This window comes from Artemia franciscana, chromosome 8, assembly GCF_032884065.1.
Source record: "Artemia franciscana chromosome 8, ASM3288406v1, whole genome shotgun sequence".
NCBI lineage: Eukaryota > Metazoa > Arthropoda > Branchiopoda > Anostraca > Artemiidae > Artemia > Artemia franciscana.
Window position 1 is genome coordinate 42,081,368 of NC_088870.1, and position 18,685 is coordinate 42,100,052.

The following is an 18,685-nucleotide window of genomic DNA, read 5'->3' on the forward strand; positions in this document are numbered from 1 at the left end:
AAAAACCTTATAACTATGCCTTCGGGGACGACTTACTCCCCCACAGTCCCCGTGGGAGGGGCTACAAGTTATAAACTTTGACCAGTGCTTACAAATAGTAATGGTTATTGGGAAGTGTGCAGACGTTTTGAAAGGGATTTTTTGGTTGGAGGAGGGGTTGCGAATAGGGGGATATATTGGAGGAACTTTCCATCGAAGAATATGTCATGGGGGAAGAAAATTTTCATGAAGGGAGCGCAGGATTTTCTAGCATTATTTAAAAAACACAATGAAAAAATAAATATGAAAAAGTTTTTTCAACCGGAATTAAGGAGCAGCATTAAAACATAAAATGAACAGAAATTATTACGCATTTGAGGGGCTCACCTCCTCCTAATACCTCGCTCTTTACGCTAAATTATTTTTAGTGATTTCAACTATTTATTCTACGGCTTTTGTGATTCAGGGGTCATTCTTAATGAATTGGGACAAAATTTAAGCTTTAGTGTAAAGAGCGTAATACTGAGGAGGGGGTAAATCCCCTTATATATGTAATAAAAAAAAACATTAGACTACAAAAGTTCGTCACGTAAGCTAACTTATAAGTTGTGTATATCTTTTACTAAAAAAAATATTCATAAAAAATTAAAAAAAGTTCTAGTTGCCTTTTAAAGTAACCAAAAAATCGGAGGGCAATTAGGCTTCCTCCCCCGCTCCTTTTTTCTGAAAATCATTCGATCAAAACTATCAGAAAGCCATTTAGCCAAAAAAAATAAATATGCAAATTTCGTTTTGATTATTCCTCTGCGGAGAGCCAAAATCAAACATGCATTGATTCAAAAACATTTTTAACTTAACATTTTTAACATTTTAACATTTAACATTTTTAACATTTTTAACTTAAAGGTAGGAGCGACATTAAAACTTAAAATGAACAGAAATTACTTCGTATATGAAAGGGGCTGCTTCCACATCAACGCCCCGCTCTTTACGCTAAAGTTTTTTACTGTTTTAAAAAGAAGAGTTGAGAGAAATAGTCAAACTTTAGCGTAAAGAGCGGGGCGTTGATGAGGAAGCAGCTCCTTTCATATACGAAGTAATTTCTGTTCGTTTTAAGTTTTAATGTCGCTCCTTACTTTCAGTTAAAAAAACTTGTTTTTTTTATTGAATTTCCATATAGGATCTTTGTGAAATAAATGGAGTTATGCAGCTGAAATGGTTGTAGTGGCTACTTGCCACATTTGTGACGTTTCCGCTACTGGTAACGATATTCTATGTAATTATACAGAGAGTGTGCGTATGTATCCCCCTAACCCGTTATCCGGCCCCTAAGATAACATTGTAATGACCTTACTTTTGGGAAGAAATTCGGTAACTTGGGTTTTTTTCCTAGAGAACTTTTGATTAATTATGCTCTTATCCGCCTTGTTCTGAGTCCAATATGTATCTCACAGGAAACCTCAAATCCAACAATTTAGTAATTGATCAGCTGAGTTTCCCTTTGTCAAACAGTTCGTGGTAACGAACTGTAGTAAGGAGCGATCCGGCTCAATAGGAACCAAAACTCTAAAAAATTGAATTTTGATATCAATAGCTACATTAAAAGAATCGCATTTTAATGCTGATATTAAATATATAAGTTTCATAAGTTTCATTTTCAAGTTTAGTCTTAGCCATCAAAAGTTACGAGCCTGAGAAAATTTGCCTTATTTAGGAAAATAGAGGGAAACACCCCCTAAAACTCGTAGGATCTTAACGAAAATGACACCATCAGATTCAGCGTATCAGAGAACCCTACTGTAGAAGTTTCAAGCTCCTATCTACAAAAATGTGGAATTTTGTATTTTTTGCCAGAAGACAAATCACGGGTGCGTGTTTATTTGTTTTTTTTTTTTTTCCCCAGGGGTCATCGTATCGACCAAGTGGTCCTAGAATGTCGCAAGAGGGCTCATTCTAACGGAAATGAAAAGTTCTAGTGCCCTTTTTAAGTGACCAAAAAAATTGAAGGGCATCTAGGCCCCCTCCCACGCTCATTTTTTTCCCAAAGTCAACGGATCAAAATTTTGAGATAGCCATTTTGTTTAGCATAGTCGAAAGTCATCATAACTATGTTTTTGGGGATGACTTACTCCCCCACAGTCCCTGGGGGAGGGGTTGCAAGTTACAAACTTCAACCAGTGTTTACATATAATAATGGTTATTGGGAAGTGTACAGACGTTTTCAGGGGGATTTTTTTTGGTTTTGGGGGTAGGGTTGAGGGAGGGGGCTATATGGGAGGATCTTTTCTTGGAGAAATATGCCATGGGGGAAAAAATTCAATGAAAAGGGCGCAGGACGAATGTGGTCACGTTAGAAAAAAAACGTCAAATTAAGAGCTTAACATACAATGCTGGGTGTTCGGAGCCTCTCTATTATGGAGTATAATTTGAAAATAACACAACTATACGAGCGATAAAACATATATACCACAACCATAACTCAACTAACGAAAGAACTGCTAAGAGATAACACAACTATCAAGCGAAAACAGGTGAAAACTAACGGGAAATAAACGAACTAAGAGGTGGAAGGGGCCCAGAGAAAAAAAATAATCCTTTTTCAATTTTGAGCCTAACTTCCGCAAAGGAGTAATATTGTCAGAAGCCCCGAAATACCGAATTATTTTCATTTCAAACAGTTCGTGGTAAGGAACTGTAGTAAGGGGCGACCCGGCTCAATAGTAAACGAAATTCTAAAAAACGGAATTTTGATGCTAAAAGATACATCAAAAGAATCGAATTTTTACGCTGATTCTAAATATATAAGTTTCAATTAATTTAGTCTTTGTCATCAAAAGTTACGAGCCTGAGAAAATTTGTCCTATTTTGGAAAAAAGGGGGAAACATCCCCTAAAAGTCATAGAATCTTAACGAAAATCACACTATCGCATTCGGTATATCAGAGAACTCTATTGCAAAAATTTCAAGCTCCTATCTAAAAAATGTGGAATTTTGTATTTCTTGCCAGAAGACAAATCACGGGTGCGTGTTTATTTGTTTGTTTTTTTTGTTTTTTTTCCCAGGGGTCATCTTATCGACCAAGTGGTCCTAGAATGTCGCGAGAGGGCACATATTAACGGAAATGAAAAGTTCTAGTGTCCTTTTTAAGTGACCAAAAAACTTGGAGGGCAAATAGGCCCCCTCCCATGCTCATTTTTATCCAAAAGTCAACAGATTAAAATTTTAAGATAGCCAATTTGTTCAGCATAGTCGAAAACCATAATAACTATGTCTTTGGGAATGACTTACTCCCCCACAATCCCTGAGGGAGGGGCTGTAAGTTACAAACTTTGACCAATGTTTACATATAGTAATGGTTATCGGGAAGTGTACAGACGTTTTCATGGGGATTTTTTGGTTTGGGGGTGGGGTTGATGGGAGAGGGCTTTGTGGGAGGATATTTCCTTTGAGGAATATGTCATGGGGGAAGAAAAATTCAATGAAAAGGGCGCAGGATTTTCTAGCATTACTATAAAAAAAACAATGAAAAAATAAACATGAAAACGTTTTTTCAAATGAAAGTAAGGAATAGCATTGAAATTTAAAACGAACAGAGATTATTACGCATATGAGGGGTTCTAAAAATACTTTAGCATAAAGAGCGAGGTATTTAGGAGGAGATAAATACCTCGCTCTTTATGCTAAAATATTTTTAGTGATTTCAACTATTTATTCTACGGCCTTTTTGATTCAGGGGTCATTCTTAAAGAGTTGGGACAAAACTTACGATTTAGTGTAAAGAGCGAGGTATTAACGAGGGTACAAACCCCCTCGTACACATAATAAAAATATAAGAATATAAAAGTTGGTTACGTAAGTTAATTCTTAAGTTACGTATATTTTTTACTAATAAAAACGTTCGTTGAATATTAAAAGTTCTAGTAGCCTTTTTAAGTAACCAAAAAATTGGAGGGCAGCTAGGCCTCCTTCCCCACCCCTTATTTCTCAAAATCGTCTGATCAAAACTAAGAGAAAGCCATTTAGCCAAAAAAAAAATTAATATACTAATTTCATTTCAATAATTTATGTGCGGAGAGCCAAAATCAAACATGCATTAATTCAAAAACGTTCAGAAATTAAATAAAAAAAACTAGTTTTTTTAACTGAAAGTAAGGAGCGACATTAAAACTTAAAACGAACAGAAATTACTCCGTATATGAAATGGGTTGTCCCCTCCGCGTCCCACGCTCTTTACGCTAAAGTTTTTAATTGTTTTAAAAAGTAGAATTGTTCCAAAGAGTCAAACTTTAGCGTAAAGAGCATGGGACGCGGAGGGGACAACCCATTTCATGTACGGAGTAATTTCTGTTCGTTTTAAGTTTTAATGTCGCTCCTTACTTTCAGTTAAAAAAACTAGTTTTTTTTTATTTAATGCATACTGGACCAATATAAACAAATTCCGAACAGATGTGCGAGCTCAAGAGAAGTTTTGAGTTGACAAAAATTCTGTGCTGTTTTCATTTTGTAATTAGAGGCTTCATAGATTTATTTAAGCATTATGTTATAATGTTAGCATTATGTTATAATGGTTACAGTGATGTCTACGCCTAAAGGTCGTATCTGATATCTTCACACTTCTAAGATAATTGCTAAAAACTGTTACTAAGCTGTTTTTAAAGGGAAGGGGAAAGGGGCAAGAGGAGAGATTTACTGCGGGCGCAGAAATTTTATGGACGAAAAATTTCAAATAATAGTTTTACATTTATAATCCTTTTGTAATTTTGAAATTTTAGTTTTTAGTTTTATTAAAATAAAGTAGATGGCGAAGTTGGCAGTAAGCATAAGCAAATTAAATCCAAAATTTTCATTTTCCCCATATCTTTTCCCATATAATAAAGAAGTCAGATTTTAAATGAAGTTTTGTTAATAAATGAAAACTTTACTAAAATTTGGCCAAAAAATTTTGGGAGACAAGGTGGGAAATTAATCAAGATTTTGCCCCGGGTACAAGAGGCGCCAGAGCCATCAGTGTCAAAAGAAGGCTCATCAGGGTATAATGGATCAAGAGGACTAAGGTATAAGTGAACATACATTGTCCAGCTGATTCCTCCCTTTGAGAGCAGCTCAGCACATGATTTTTGGAATTTATATGGGTTCAAAAAATGTCCTTTAGGCGTAACAGCGACAAATGCTATGTTTTATGGATAAAACTGTCTCGTTTTGTCGGCTTACTCCCGCCGTTTACCCGTGCCATTTAACCAGACACTTGATAACTATAGGGTTCATCACATGCCTGCGAGTCCAGAGGACTTGTTGGTCATGTGTCATTCCCATGACACGGTATTCCACCTTTAGACTACAAGCAGCCACGTCTTAGTCTTAGGTTTAACTTGTTCGTCTGTGAGTCCAAGCGAATTCAGTTCCAAATTTTGCATTAAAGTTCAGTGAACATTGTCTGTCACGCATCAACCCAAAATCAATCCAATTCTCTCATCCCTTAGTTCTATGACTATTTACCTTAAGTCTGCCCTAGGAATTATGCACGGACAGATGATAGATAGACTTATCTATCAACAAATGAACTGACATCATTTTTATGCAATCCTAATAAGGTTTTATGCCAGATTTGCCTCTCACTCGGACTATCTGTTTTGGCTTTTTCTACAATTAGCCATGGCTTGACGCCCAAAACTACTTAATTTTAGTTCAGGTGTATGCTGATTTTCGTTTGCCAGTGTCTAATCAATTCTATCTAGCTATCCATGTTTCTCTATGTGACCATCTTCTTTTATCAGACAACGAGAATGAGCTCGCAGAGGCATGTTCCGTTACTCAAATGTTTGAAGTTGTATGATCATCCTGACGTCAACTAGACTATTTGTAGTGCCTGTTTATTTTCTTTTTGTGAGATATGGTTTTATAACTCGACTAAAATCACTTAACTGGATTCAATTGCTTTGTTATTTGATGTTAAAGAAGCTATTTTTGTACATATTTAACTGTCTATCAATAAAGAGGATAATAATCAAAAAAAAAAAAAAATGCTTATATGCCTGTTGGACAATAGGCGTAACCAAGAATAAAACGATTGCGCATGCTCCTTTGTGAGAGGGAGAGAACGATTTTTTCCCCATCTTTCTCCATACACTAAAACTAGGTCCCGTTACTCCCCCCCTCGCACAAAAACATTCTGGGAAAATCAACCCAAACCCTAAGTCGTAAAATTATACTCTCCTGTGATGATGAGAAACCAAATCAATTCTGATTTCATAAATAATTTGTCAAGAAAAGAGTGGATCCAGATACTTTACAGTTTTTCATGATTGGCTAGGTATTACGGTAAAGTATGGCAAAGGTAAAGAACAGACCACTGGATTTTACAGTCCCTAGGGGCGGTGCTGATCTCTGTTTCATGGCTCTTCAGTCAGGAACTGCAATGGAAGGTTGAAGGCAGGCAATTCTATGCTTTCGCACACCCTTCCTGTTTACCTTCCCTAGATTTCTCCAGATGCCCATTTAGAGCTGGGTTGACTCTGGCTGAGCATACGAAGTCACGTCGTTGACCCAGTTCCTAACAAAATAACCGCGACACCAGGACTTGAGCCCCTGTCCTCACTGACAAAGGAGATGTTCTATTAATTGACAAAAATGCAAACAATAAAAAAGACTCACTTTTTGGTCACCGTTTTTGGTTGTACTTTGGTTAGCTGTAAGTATATTAGCCTGCGACGAACTAAGTACTGTGCCCAATTGACCAAGTTGACTAATTACCAAAGTCTGACCTTGACCTGACGTAGGAATATACGTTGCACCTCTGAACTGATTCCAATCATTTACTGAAAATAAAATAACAAATTAGTTTATTTCGTCGAGTAAAAGTACTCTTCAGTAACTGAACATAGTCCTGAGCACAACCCACCGCTAATAATTTACTAGTGACAAAGCCCTTGATTTGAAACAAACTTAAAAAAAATTAAGAAGATTTGACGTGAAGATATTGAATATCCCGAAAACACAAGAAGAGAAGTTAGGTTAATCACAATGAAATATAACAAATTCGATGAAAATATAATACTCTATAAACAAAATTATGAAAACGTACCCAAATAGGTTTATATAGTGCTGAGCCCCTTACCCCTGGGGATATATACAGTGGGGTCGGTACCCCTCCCCGCACCATAGCCAAAATGCTACGCTTTCTAAATTCTTGTACACTTCTTATTCAAAGAGTCGAAACATTTTTTATGCCTAATTATAGTAACTAGAGCCGTTTAAAAATAAACATATTCCTTTCAAAAATTCACGAAATAATTTTATGGTTTTTCTCCATTAAAGTTGTTTGGCCTTTTCACCTGTGAGCATTACACGATAAAAAGAAAATGAAAACGAGGAACATGCTTCTATAATTATTTTCGACTATTTTTTGTTAAGTTTTCCAATTGTGAGAAGAAATTACATAAATTACACGATAATATGATGTTTCGTCATTTCCAGTAAAGATCACGCTTTAACAAAAACATTTTTAAACTAACTGTCTAGCCAGTAAAAAAAACAACTTCAAATTAAAACTTTTTTGGAAATGGGAACTTTCTTCCATATTTAACTTTATATTAATTTGTAACAACTAAAACAAATTTTCAGGAAGTCTGTAAGAACATAAACCCCTTAAACATGGTTTCAAATCAGAAAAAAAAAACATTAAATGCTCCAAGGTCAAAAATAGATTACCAGAGGTTCACATTTCCCTGTGATATAGAACAGATCAGTGTCACTTATTCACAGAAATTTAGTGGTGGGAGGGGGCAAAATATATTTACCAATTTTAGGGAGGAGGCAAATTTGTTGTTTTTTTATAATTTTTCCCAATGAGAACACAAAAAAGGCGATTTCCAACGAAAATACCACAAAACAACTAAAGCAGCCATAGCCCCCCCCCCCCGGAAAAATGAGGCCGCTGGAATAGATGGTAGTACCCAGGACAAATGGCTCAAGCTAGTCACGTACTTCTTGTAAATTGGCACTAAAAGCGTAATGTTTAAGTGCTATATAGCATCGAAAAGTGGTGTTGAGCGCCATTTCCAGAACGGAGTGGATTACGATGAATTATTTATCTCATTGAGATACCCTGACCGGGAGAAAAAACCAAATTTTTTAAAGGTTATATGTAAGCTTCGTAGCTGCGGGACTGCATTTGGAGGTTTTTCATAAAATTGAACTCCTCATTCTCCTAATTTCATTTTTAGATATCTAAGTTTGGTAAATGTTCACTTAAGCGATCCAAACAAGAATATTTAAATTTCACTGTTCTTGGTACTTTAAGAGAATTAAAACTGGATACTAAAAGTTACTTATGTCGTCACTGGGGAAAGACTATTTAAAAAAAAAAAAAAAAAAAAAAAAAAAAAAAAAAAAAAAAAAAAAAAAAAAAAAAAAACAACAACTAGATTGTATTTTCCTTTCGACATTAGTTGCACCCCATTTTACTTTTTAAACCTCGAAATAAATTATTAACCCTAGAATATTAGTTATTACTAATTATCCTATTAGAAATATATTCTTCAATTAATTTTAAATGAAAAATTCCTTGCCAGGAGCAGCTGCTGGTAACTAATCCTATCCTGAGAGTAGACGGGACTGATGTTCCCGTTTTCTTATTTGTTATTTCCTTCCCTCCAAGTATATTTCCCTAGTAACCTTAGAACTCACGGGGAAATCATAATGAATGGGAAACATTTTATTGCAAAGACGACGCTTCTTGAATTAAGCATGTACTTGGGATCCATGAAAAGTGGGGATAAGAGAAAAGTAAACTATATTTTTTACGAGCCTTTCAGGTGTTTTAACATTGTTCTTTTTCCAAAAATTATTCTCCGTTCAAAATCATCTATTTAACGTTAAAGTAGAAGGTGCGCTGCCCGCCCGTCATTGCTGCTGTACAAGACTTCATGCCTCCAATCCTGCTTCAGACCCTCCCTCCTCAAAATCCTTTTGAATGGCAAGAAATACTATGCCATCAATAACAATAAGTTAGTAACAGTAGTGAAAATTACTAGACTGTTTAAAACAATTATAAGTTGATCCTAATTGGAATTTTTTTTTTCATAGGAGACACGCAAAATAAACCCTTTCACCTCTCCCCTTGGAATGAACCTTAATGTCTGGTAGACAATATCTTTTCATACTTCTAGTTAAGTGCGGGTATACACTATTTGACAGTCATGCATTTACAATTGCTCACCATTATCTCAGGCTAGACAAAACCAGTAGTAGATGAAGGTTGCGACACCACCCCTCCTCTGAAATCGAATTTACTTTTTAGCTGTGTTCACGAACAGTTTTCTTTTTTAGGTTTTAAATTTTGCCAAGCTAAAAAACTATTAGCCAGGTTACCCCCCCTCCCAGTGATGAAAGTACCGTTTCCCATGATAATGATGCAGACAAGGACTCCAGTTATTTTTAAAGTAACAACGACATAGATTATTCCTGGAATAATATTGATGATTTTCGTGGCAAAATTGGTAATAATGAAAAAAAACTTCACTGGTGTCATCGTCAATGTCCTGGTTGTCAAGTCTTTATTTACATTACAATCTTTGCTACCGTTCTTGAATATATCGTCATTATCACTGACGCTTTAACCATCATTTTTTATATTATCATAATCATCATGACCGCCATTATCGTTGTTTATGTCTTCTGCATCGTTGATTTTATCGTCACCATTCAAATGGCGCGAAAATCTCCCTATAGCCCTAAGTTCGCCAATAGCCCTTCTCTAACTCCAATGCTAGCTCCATCAATCTTTCATGGCGAGTTGTCACCGTGACCCATTGTCTCCTTAAATTTTCCTGAGTTTACTTTTATAAGTTGAATTTTGCGTGAGCTGAATTTGCTTGTAGATTGAATTTTGCTATGGTTGAGTTTAACTTAAGATTCCGCTTTCATGGGTTAAACTTTACAAGCACCATTTAAAATAGTAGCAATAAAGTCCAAATCTATCAGTCATGCCAATTATAAGTTTAATTTTCTATCACGATTGGGGTCTTAAAACACAAAACAACCATCATGACACTAGCTAGGTGTCGCAAAAGGGGGAGCTTTCCCACCTATATTCAAAAGGCGATAGAAAATATATCAAAGAAGTTTTTTCTGTTTTTTTACCACCTAAAAGAAAAATCTTTGCCCTCCTCATGTCTGCACCCTCGGTGGGAACGATGATTTCTGGCAGAGAATTTCCATATTGAGCAGATCTTTTGTTAATGCCATTCTGGAGATATCGACAAAACATTTTCTGCGTCAAGAGACATGTTTATCAAAAAGGGATCCTATGTCACACAAAAGGATACGAAGAGGGAGAATATTTTTCTTCATATATCGGTGTTACAGCCTGTGCAACTTTCCACAATGATGAAAATCTGAAAATAGTTTATACGGTAGACGGTTTCTCGATTATCAGTTTGAGGACTGGATATCTATTTCAGCCTCATGAATCCTGCTATAAAAACATTGTGTCAATTTCCTCGGTTCGGTGGCATTTAATTTTTCTTAAAGTTTTGTAAAACTATGAATTAAAACCAAGTAGTTGTGGGCATCATGCCATGGCTAATTGTAGAAAAAGCCAAGACAGATAGTCGAATTGAGTGAGAGGTAAATCTGGCATAAGCCCTTACTAGGATTATATAAAATGATTATCAGTTCATTTGTTAATAGATAAGTCTATCATCCGTCATGTACGCAGACATATACGCAAAATTAATTTTGCGTGGGGGGGAGACGAATTGTGCCAACATAGCAAAACTCTGCAATGTAAACTAATTTTTGAAGTACCAGGGACAGTGAAAATAAAATTCTGATTGCCTGAAGTAGTATATGTATATACAAACTATTGGTCTATAGTCTAACTTTTTTTAGAACTCTTATTTGAAGGAAAAATCCTCCCTTTCTTTTAAGTTTTACTGTAAACGAAAGCGACGTAAACTAATCACGCATGCGAGGTGGCGCGTGCCAAGCGGCAGCAAGTGTTCCAAGTGGGGCGGAAACTCTACCAAGCTTGGTGAAACTATGAATCACTCGCAACGTTCTGAGATGTCCACCAGGTGGTGGAAGGTGCACCTTTCCTCTGCTTTAAATTTTTAAAAAGTGAACATTCGCGTTTGAAATAAAATACCAAATTCTAGGCAGTCATAACTGTTCTTACATTTAAATAATGTTCAGGATAGAACCTATGACACCGAGTTACTTTTTTTTTTATTTCGGATAATTTTCTCATTTCTGGTCTGCGGTTTTCAACAGTCAATCTCTCTCACAGCTTGACACTAATACAGCTATGAAAACTCCTATCTTGCCTATGAGAAGCTTTCGGTACAGAGCTCTGAACTTGTTGCCTCCTCCAAGCCCGCGCTCCGACGCGTAGATTGTACTACAACACCTGAACCATTGATATCTAAGCTGTGAATTGCTCCGACTCTTAGGTTCAGACTGCCAGTTTTCTGTCTCCAGCCGCTAGTATCGCTACCGCGCACTGTGTCCCAAAAATATATCGACTTCTCAAAACTGTATTGGTATCTAAGCTGTGATCTCTCTACAATAAGACGAGAATCATTCTTCACTAGGCGACGACGAAACATAGGACTTACCGGTTTGACCCGTTTGAACGATTTGTTTACCGGCAATCATGTGAGATCCTCCTATTTGAGTTCCTTGGAAAGGTTTGCCAGCAGTAATCACCTAAAATAAACATCAATAATGGTAAAGTTAAGTTTTAGTCTTCAAAATAGAGAAAAACACCATAATTTGGGCTATATATCAAACAATTCGTGGTAACAAACTGTAAGTAATCAAACTTTTTTAATGAACTCTCTCTGAAAATAATCTAGTGAATAATCTGAATGACCCGAAAAGTTATTAATTTTTTTGTAGAAAGATGCTAGTTTCAGTTTTATTATTTTAGTGATTTTACTGATGACAATTGCTGTATATGTGATCGAAATATCAGGACTTTTGTACCTGTATTTTCCACTGTCTAAATAAATGGATTTATCCCCATTTGAAAATTTATTTGTTCGTCATAGAATGGCAGTGTGGTCCAAGAAAATAATACGTAATTTAAGGTATTACTTCGAAAATAAGGAGTTCTTGACAGTTGGAATCACTATCGAATTGTTTTGTTAAAAACGTTTCAAGCTTCCTGTAAAATCCTGATAAGTATCTGACAATTTTTTCAGAAAGAGCTTTGCATAAAATAAATCTTGTTCTGATTTTCAGATGTTTTTCTTCCACTTCTCACTTCGGATACTACCATTTGATTATTTCCCAATATTTCAAACAAAACAGATGAACATAGCGCTACTTTAAGCAATGTTAAGTTGTCAAGGTAATCCACTTGTCAGGGTAATTTATGTGTTAATCGACTTAGATACAGACACATACGCTTGGTGAGGGCCTTTGGCCTAGTGCCAACCGAAATTTCAAAATGTTATTATATTTTTTGTAACTGTCTTTTTTTTTTGTATTTCTCGGCAGTTGAATCCCCTTCAAATTCAGTTCCTAAGTGCGTGTCTAAGCTGAAAACCTCAGAACATTATCCCTCCTGTTCTACTTATAGCAATATTCATGTAATAAAAGATTCTCTTTAGTTTGTTCATAGTACAGTGGTTAATCTATCTTTTTTCATGATAAAACAACTTGAAACCGTGTGGTAGTTCTTGGCAAATTCAACTATCCAAATCTGTCTTTCGAGCCTTTTTAAATAGAAGTGTCAATCTCCCAACAGGCCATGCTATTCACTCAAGCTTCGTGATTGATGAATGTCTTAGACTCTGCGGGAGCTTCTGAATTTGAGTCATTACCCTTGTATTCTTTCCAGAAGCTAAGCGTCACTTCATGTTAAGTAGATGGACTGTCCTAATGCAAAGCACATAAAGACCCAATTTTTCATGAGCATTATGTTGTTTCCAGAAGCTATGAGTAGTTTTGTGTTATGGTCTTGACGTACCCAGAACATCAAAATGGAAAGGTATTTTTTTACCCCTAGGAGCCCCTTTCAAAATTATGAAGTTTTTGGGCAGTACCATATTTTCTTCTATGTTACCACGTTGAACTGTGAAAATAAATCAGTAAAACTAATTAGTCAACAATTCTTAAAATTCAAAGATCAATAATCTATTGATCCTCAGAGAAAGATACATCTTCTTAAGCTATTTGGTTCCCAGGGGCGTAGCTCCAGTATTTTTATTGAAGGGGGGGGGCAAGAGGAGCGCAGAGCCGGAGAGTCAAGAGACATGGGCTGTATTTAGCATTCTCCAAATTATTGAGGAGGGCAACTGCCCCCCTGCCTCCCCAAACGACGTCACTGTTGGTTCCACATGTGTTTAGCTGACTTTTGCTAATTTTTCACCCAAGTTTTTTTTTTTTTTAATTTGACACCTACTACTAAAAATGCATAAGTGCATGTAGAGGGATTTAATTAAATATTGAGTATACGACTTAAGCTAATTTTTCACCATATATTGCTGTGTAAATTTCCACGTAACCAATTCAAATAATCAGACTTCAGTTTTACTGTCCTTGGTATCATAACTTGATCGACTGTCCTAATGTTAAGGCACTATTGCATAGCACATTAAGACTGTAGTTTTTGTAAGCCATACTTCTCTGATAGCAAACAATGGATTTCAGGCTCATCAGAGAAACAAGGCCCGAGGATTTTATTAATATGGAGGTTGGTCTTTTGAAGTTTTTTTTTTCTTTCTTTTTTTCTCTTATTTTGCATTTATCTTTAAGTGCCCCTGAATGAAAAGATGGAAAACGAAGGTTTTACTTATAAAAGAACAGCCTAAGCGCGGAAACAGACCTATTATGTCCTTGCTAACTGTTTTTGAGTCGGTGGTAAACCCAGGTGGAGGATTTGGGGGCCCAGGCTGGCTAAGTTAAAATTCTTGATATTTTGAAACGATTTGAAATTTTCCGTATTCCGTATTCTACTAAGCAGTTGAAAACTGTGATTGCGTAAAACATTTTTTGCACCAATTGCATTTTTATTTTGGCTGATGGAGGTGTAATCTGTGCCTTTCATGGGTCTAGTTTTTATGTTTTTTTCCCACTTTCTATTTGCTCGCTTCTGAAATTTGACCCCTCAGATTAGATGTTTGTAAATGTGAATGGTTGTCTACTTTTACCTTAAATTACCTTAAATCGCACTGGCCGGCGAATAAGGTTGGGTGAACATCCTGTAGATTCGCCGGTTGAGTGATGGAGGTGGAAGTGCGTTGTCTAGTTCCGTTGAGTAGATCCACTGGCCTCCCAGTGTAATTTCCACTCCATCGCTGCCCAGTCTCGGTCAATTGCTTTTTTGAAGTTGTCAACAGTTTTGGACTGAACTGTTTCTTCACTAAGGGAATTCCACAGTGGAACAGCACGAGTTGAGAAGAAGTTGGAACGTTCTCTCCGTGAGCTTCTTTGTTGCTGGAGCTTCTTGGTGTGGCCCCGGGTGTGGCTAGAGAGCGACTTATTAAAAAGCCCTGGTGTGACACCATTCTCCAGCAGCTTGTGGGTCAGGATTGCATCTCCGCGTTTCCTCCTGTACGTCAGGGTTGGGAGCTTGAGTTTCTTGAGGCGTTCAGGGTACGAGAGGTTCTTACATTTGGTTGGTAGTTTTGTAGCCCTCCGCTGAACGCTCTCAAGGATCTTCTTGTCCACGACATAGTGGGGAACGGCAAGAGAGACTCCGTACTCAAGTTGCGGTCTGACCAGTCCTGTATATAGCTTCCTGATTGTCCTGGGATTGTCCTTTTAAGATAAAGTCAAATCCAAAAAAACTGGCTGTACCTACTCTGTAAAATCTTTGGGTGGAGATGTAATATTTCTTTTTTGTTTTAGAAATATGATGAACAAAAAAAAAGCTTTTCATACCCTTTATCTGCTTTTCCGAAAACCAGGTTCCCTAGTAATTAGGAGCTACTGAGAAGGAAATATTTAAAGAAAACAATCCTTACTTCATAATATGCAAAGTAAATGTAGTTAACACATTTTAACCGAAGCTCCACTATACAATATCAACACTACCCCCTAATGTGCAAAATAAATAAGAAAAAAAATTTCTGCTGAAAGTAAGGAGCAACATTAAAACTTAAAACGAACAGAAATTATTCCGTAACGCTAAAGCTTTCTGGTAGTTTAAAGAAAGGTTTTGATTCTAATTAAACGGCTCTTATGTTTCAGCAATCGTTCTTGAAGAATGGGGACAAAAGGTTAAACTTTAGCTTAAAGAGCGGGGTATAGAGAAGGGGAAAGCCCCCCTCATATGCGGAATAATTTCTGTCTGTTTTAAGTTTTAATTTTGCTCCCTACTTCAGTAGAAAAAAACGTGACTCTTATTTAATTTCTGAACGTTTTTCAGATAATCCCATGAAATCCACCTCCTCCTCCATGGAAAATCCTCCGACAACGAATTCATCTATGGAAAGTTCCTCTAACGTAAAATCTATAACCTGAGATACTGCAAATGGACAATTCCCCCTAGATAATATCTTGCAGACGATTCTGCCTGAAAAACACTCTTTAGCATACTTTCATTTGAAAAAAAACTGTTTTTTTTTTTTTTCTAGTCATTTTTCTGAAAAGTCCCAACGAAGGATTTCTCCTGGTGATATTTCCCCTGTGAAGGATTTTTTGTGGAAAATCACCCCCACCCCTACGTAAAAATCTCCCAGAGAATTCCAGTCCCACTGAAAGTCCCCCCCCAATTCAATTCCTATCACTCAGACAGAACGCTTTTAACGGACCAAGCCGGATGAGACACACACACAAAAAAAAAAAAAAAAAAAAAAAAAAAAAAAAAAAAAAAAAAAAAAAAAAAAAAAAAAAAAGTTGTTACAAGAGGTAATCTAGAGCAAAATCATGGGGGGGGGGAATGTGACAAAGGCGCCATTCAGTGAAATCTTGGGGTCCAGTGTGACAAGGGTACCAATAGTTGACCAAATTGACAAATTTATTTTCTAAAAGGGAAAAACAAGGAGTGAGGGCGCGAGAAAAAATATAGGGAGCCCGGGATCCACCAAGTCCCCTAGATCTGCCACTGAGTTCTATTTTATAATATACAGCAAGCATCAAAAAATCACATTTAGGCTGCATGCTTTGTCCATTTTTCATCTTCTTTTAATCAGTTTTCATCAATTATTATATCCGTTTGGTAAGATTTTTAGTTAATTGACTTCTTTCTATCTTGGAAAGGGTTTAGGTTAGGAAAACATAACTTTCAGGGATGAATCTACAGACTAAAGTATGTCCTGGGAAGGTATTTTGAAGCAACTACCTACACTCCTTCTCCTTCTAGAGGGCCCTGAAATTTGATGACCTTTCAAAATATGTGTGTTATAAAAGTGAAACCTTGTAAAATAGATCTTCTGTTTAATTGAAGTACAACAAAGTTGTTTTCATTCATAACTTTGCTGAATTCCATTTTACAAGGTTTCAAAGATATGCAAAACATTTCCTAAATTATGAAAAAAAAACATTGATATGGCTAAAAATTCTACTCAAATAACAGGAATTGCATTTTCAGAACTAAAGGCAGAGAAAAAGCAACTAGTACTGAAAATTAAGGTAAAATGTTGTTTTGTGAAAATTTCAATAGGTCATGTCATGTACGCAAATTTCAGGTCCCTCTAGAGGGAGGAGTGGAGGTGGGTACTTTTAGCCTGTAGACCCATCCCTGAATGTTTCATTTTCCTAACCTAAACCCTTTCCGAGATAGCAAGAAGTCAATTAACTAGAATTTTACCATTGCATCTATTCATAAACCAAACAAGTTTTTCGGTAGAATGCTATTTTGGGTTGTCTCTGTGATAAAATGTCGGCCTTTTATTTAATGTTGATTAGTGGAAATTCAAAAAAAAATCTTCAATGTAAGTTTTATTAAAACGACAGTATATTTTCGTCCGTTTTAATTGCTCATTTCTACCTAAAGTTAAGAGAAATCTTACCCTTTCATGAAGGGTACTCTGACATGACTTCAAAACCATACTTGTCAATGAAATAATAACAACTAAAGGAAACCCCCTAATATAATAGGACCGCACTAAAGCGGCAGATGGTTTATGTAGACCCTCTGATTGGTCGAAAAAATTTGCCAAAGGCAATAACTCTTAAATCAATAAGTGGCGTTTCATTTTAACATTGGTTCCTTCCCTTTCATATTGCGTCATGGATATCGTGACGCAACTTAAAATTAATTGGTTTAATTACTTGCATTTGTACTGTGCTTTCGCAAATTAACACCCTTGGAAACTATTAAGCGTTAGACCTTTTCACTAATCAAAAATCTTGCAAAATTTTACACGGATCCAACAAGAGGGATATTACTACAACAATTACGAAATAAGAAACTAATCATTAAGGAAATTCCAGAAACAAAATAATGTTTAACTCAACTACTGACTCATTTTGATTAAAATGAATCCGCAAACAATCATCATGGAAGCAGGCTGAAACAATAATCCATGCAACTTGCAGCAGCAGTTGAAACCTGGTGAAAAACTCCAGCCCATAGTAGCCGGAAACTTAAAAACGTGTTTAAATAAAACAACTGTCAAGTGAGGAAGAATCGCTATTTGAAGCTGATTCAGTAATGGTAACTATTATAGTACATAATAGTAACAATTATAATATACTGATAGTCATCAACTACGAGGTAAATATCCCCTAATCATGGTTGCGGTATCCCCCTCATCCTAATAAAGAACGAATTGCAGCCCAGAGTAACCGAAAACATGTTTTGAAAAAAACTGCCAAAATTGGTTGGCATATGCCATCCAATTTGTTTGAATCCCTTGATTTTGCGGTAGGTTTTTTTTTACCTTTTTGGGGTATATTGACTGAAAAATGCCTTTTTGGGTATTTCCATTAAAAAACGATAAAATTTCTCCCCAAACATTTCCGTCAACTGGACATAACAGTAACAATCAGCTGTCCTTGGAGAGATACGTGTTTACGTATTATACGCCTCTCACTCAAGTTTACGCTGTCTAAAACTCGAGAACAAACCGCTTTTTTCGTTAGTTTCTTTCAGCTTAGCGGGAGACAAGGCAGAGACAAGTGAAAGAATAGATGAAAAATATATAATTTGGGCGATATATTTACAAATTATGGGTGCAGGTTGGGTGTGGAAGGGTTGTAAATCTTGGAGTTAGAAAACAACTCTTCCTTTAAAACATGCAGAACGATTGTTCCTAACATATTTTGCATGTAAACCCGATATACTTTACCACCCTCCCTAATATGCAAATATATACCCCAAATTTGTTTATTTCCATCATATTTTGTGATATTTCGTTAGGATTCGGCGTAAAAAAAAACAGGTTCTAATTAAATGAAGAACTTGAGTGGCGTATAATACACAAGTACCGAGATATATTGCCTCGCGCTGATTCAAATCAAATTTTATTCAATGAGTCAGGGTTAAGAACAGGCATTTAAGAATATTAAACCTAGAAAATAGGCTTTTATTCACGTTATATTAAAATCTGGAACATACAGAAATAACCAAATTTTAGGGGAGAGCGACCACCTCTCAATCTCAATCTGTACTCTACTAGAATTTCAATTTCAATAGTCCATTTGAAACTCTTGAAATTTGTTTCAATAATTGAAAAGTTTTGATAGATAATAGATAATATTTGCAATCAACAACTGATTATATATATTACATTCAAAAAAATGTTGTGGTAAA

At 36.1% G+C, this 18,685-nt stretch overlaps 1 protein-coding gene across 3 annotated transcripts in view; it reads right to left on the reverse strand.

Moving 5' to 3' along the window:
• Positions 1-18,685, reverse strand: part of LOC136030445 (polyhomeotic-like protein 3) — a 154,051-nt gene that overhangs the window by 72,394 nt on the left and 62,972 nt on the right. For 2 of the 3 annotated variants that reach the window (XM_065709429.1, XM_065709428.1), the window contains exons 5-6: positions 11,595-11,685; positions 6,631-6,794 (exon numbers count right to left, since the gene is read on the reverse strand). In XM_065709429.1, coding sequence (XP_065565501.1) covers positions 6,631-6,794; positions 11,595-11,685 — 255 coding nt within the window. Of the gene's footprint in view, positions 1-6,630; positions 6,795-11,594; positions 11,686-16,940; positions 16,988-18,685 lie in introns of those variants that run through there. The other variant, XM_065709431.1, reaches the window with a different exon arrangement.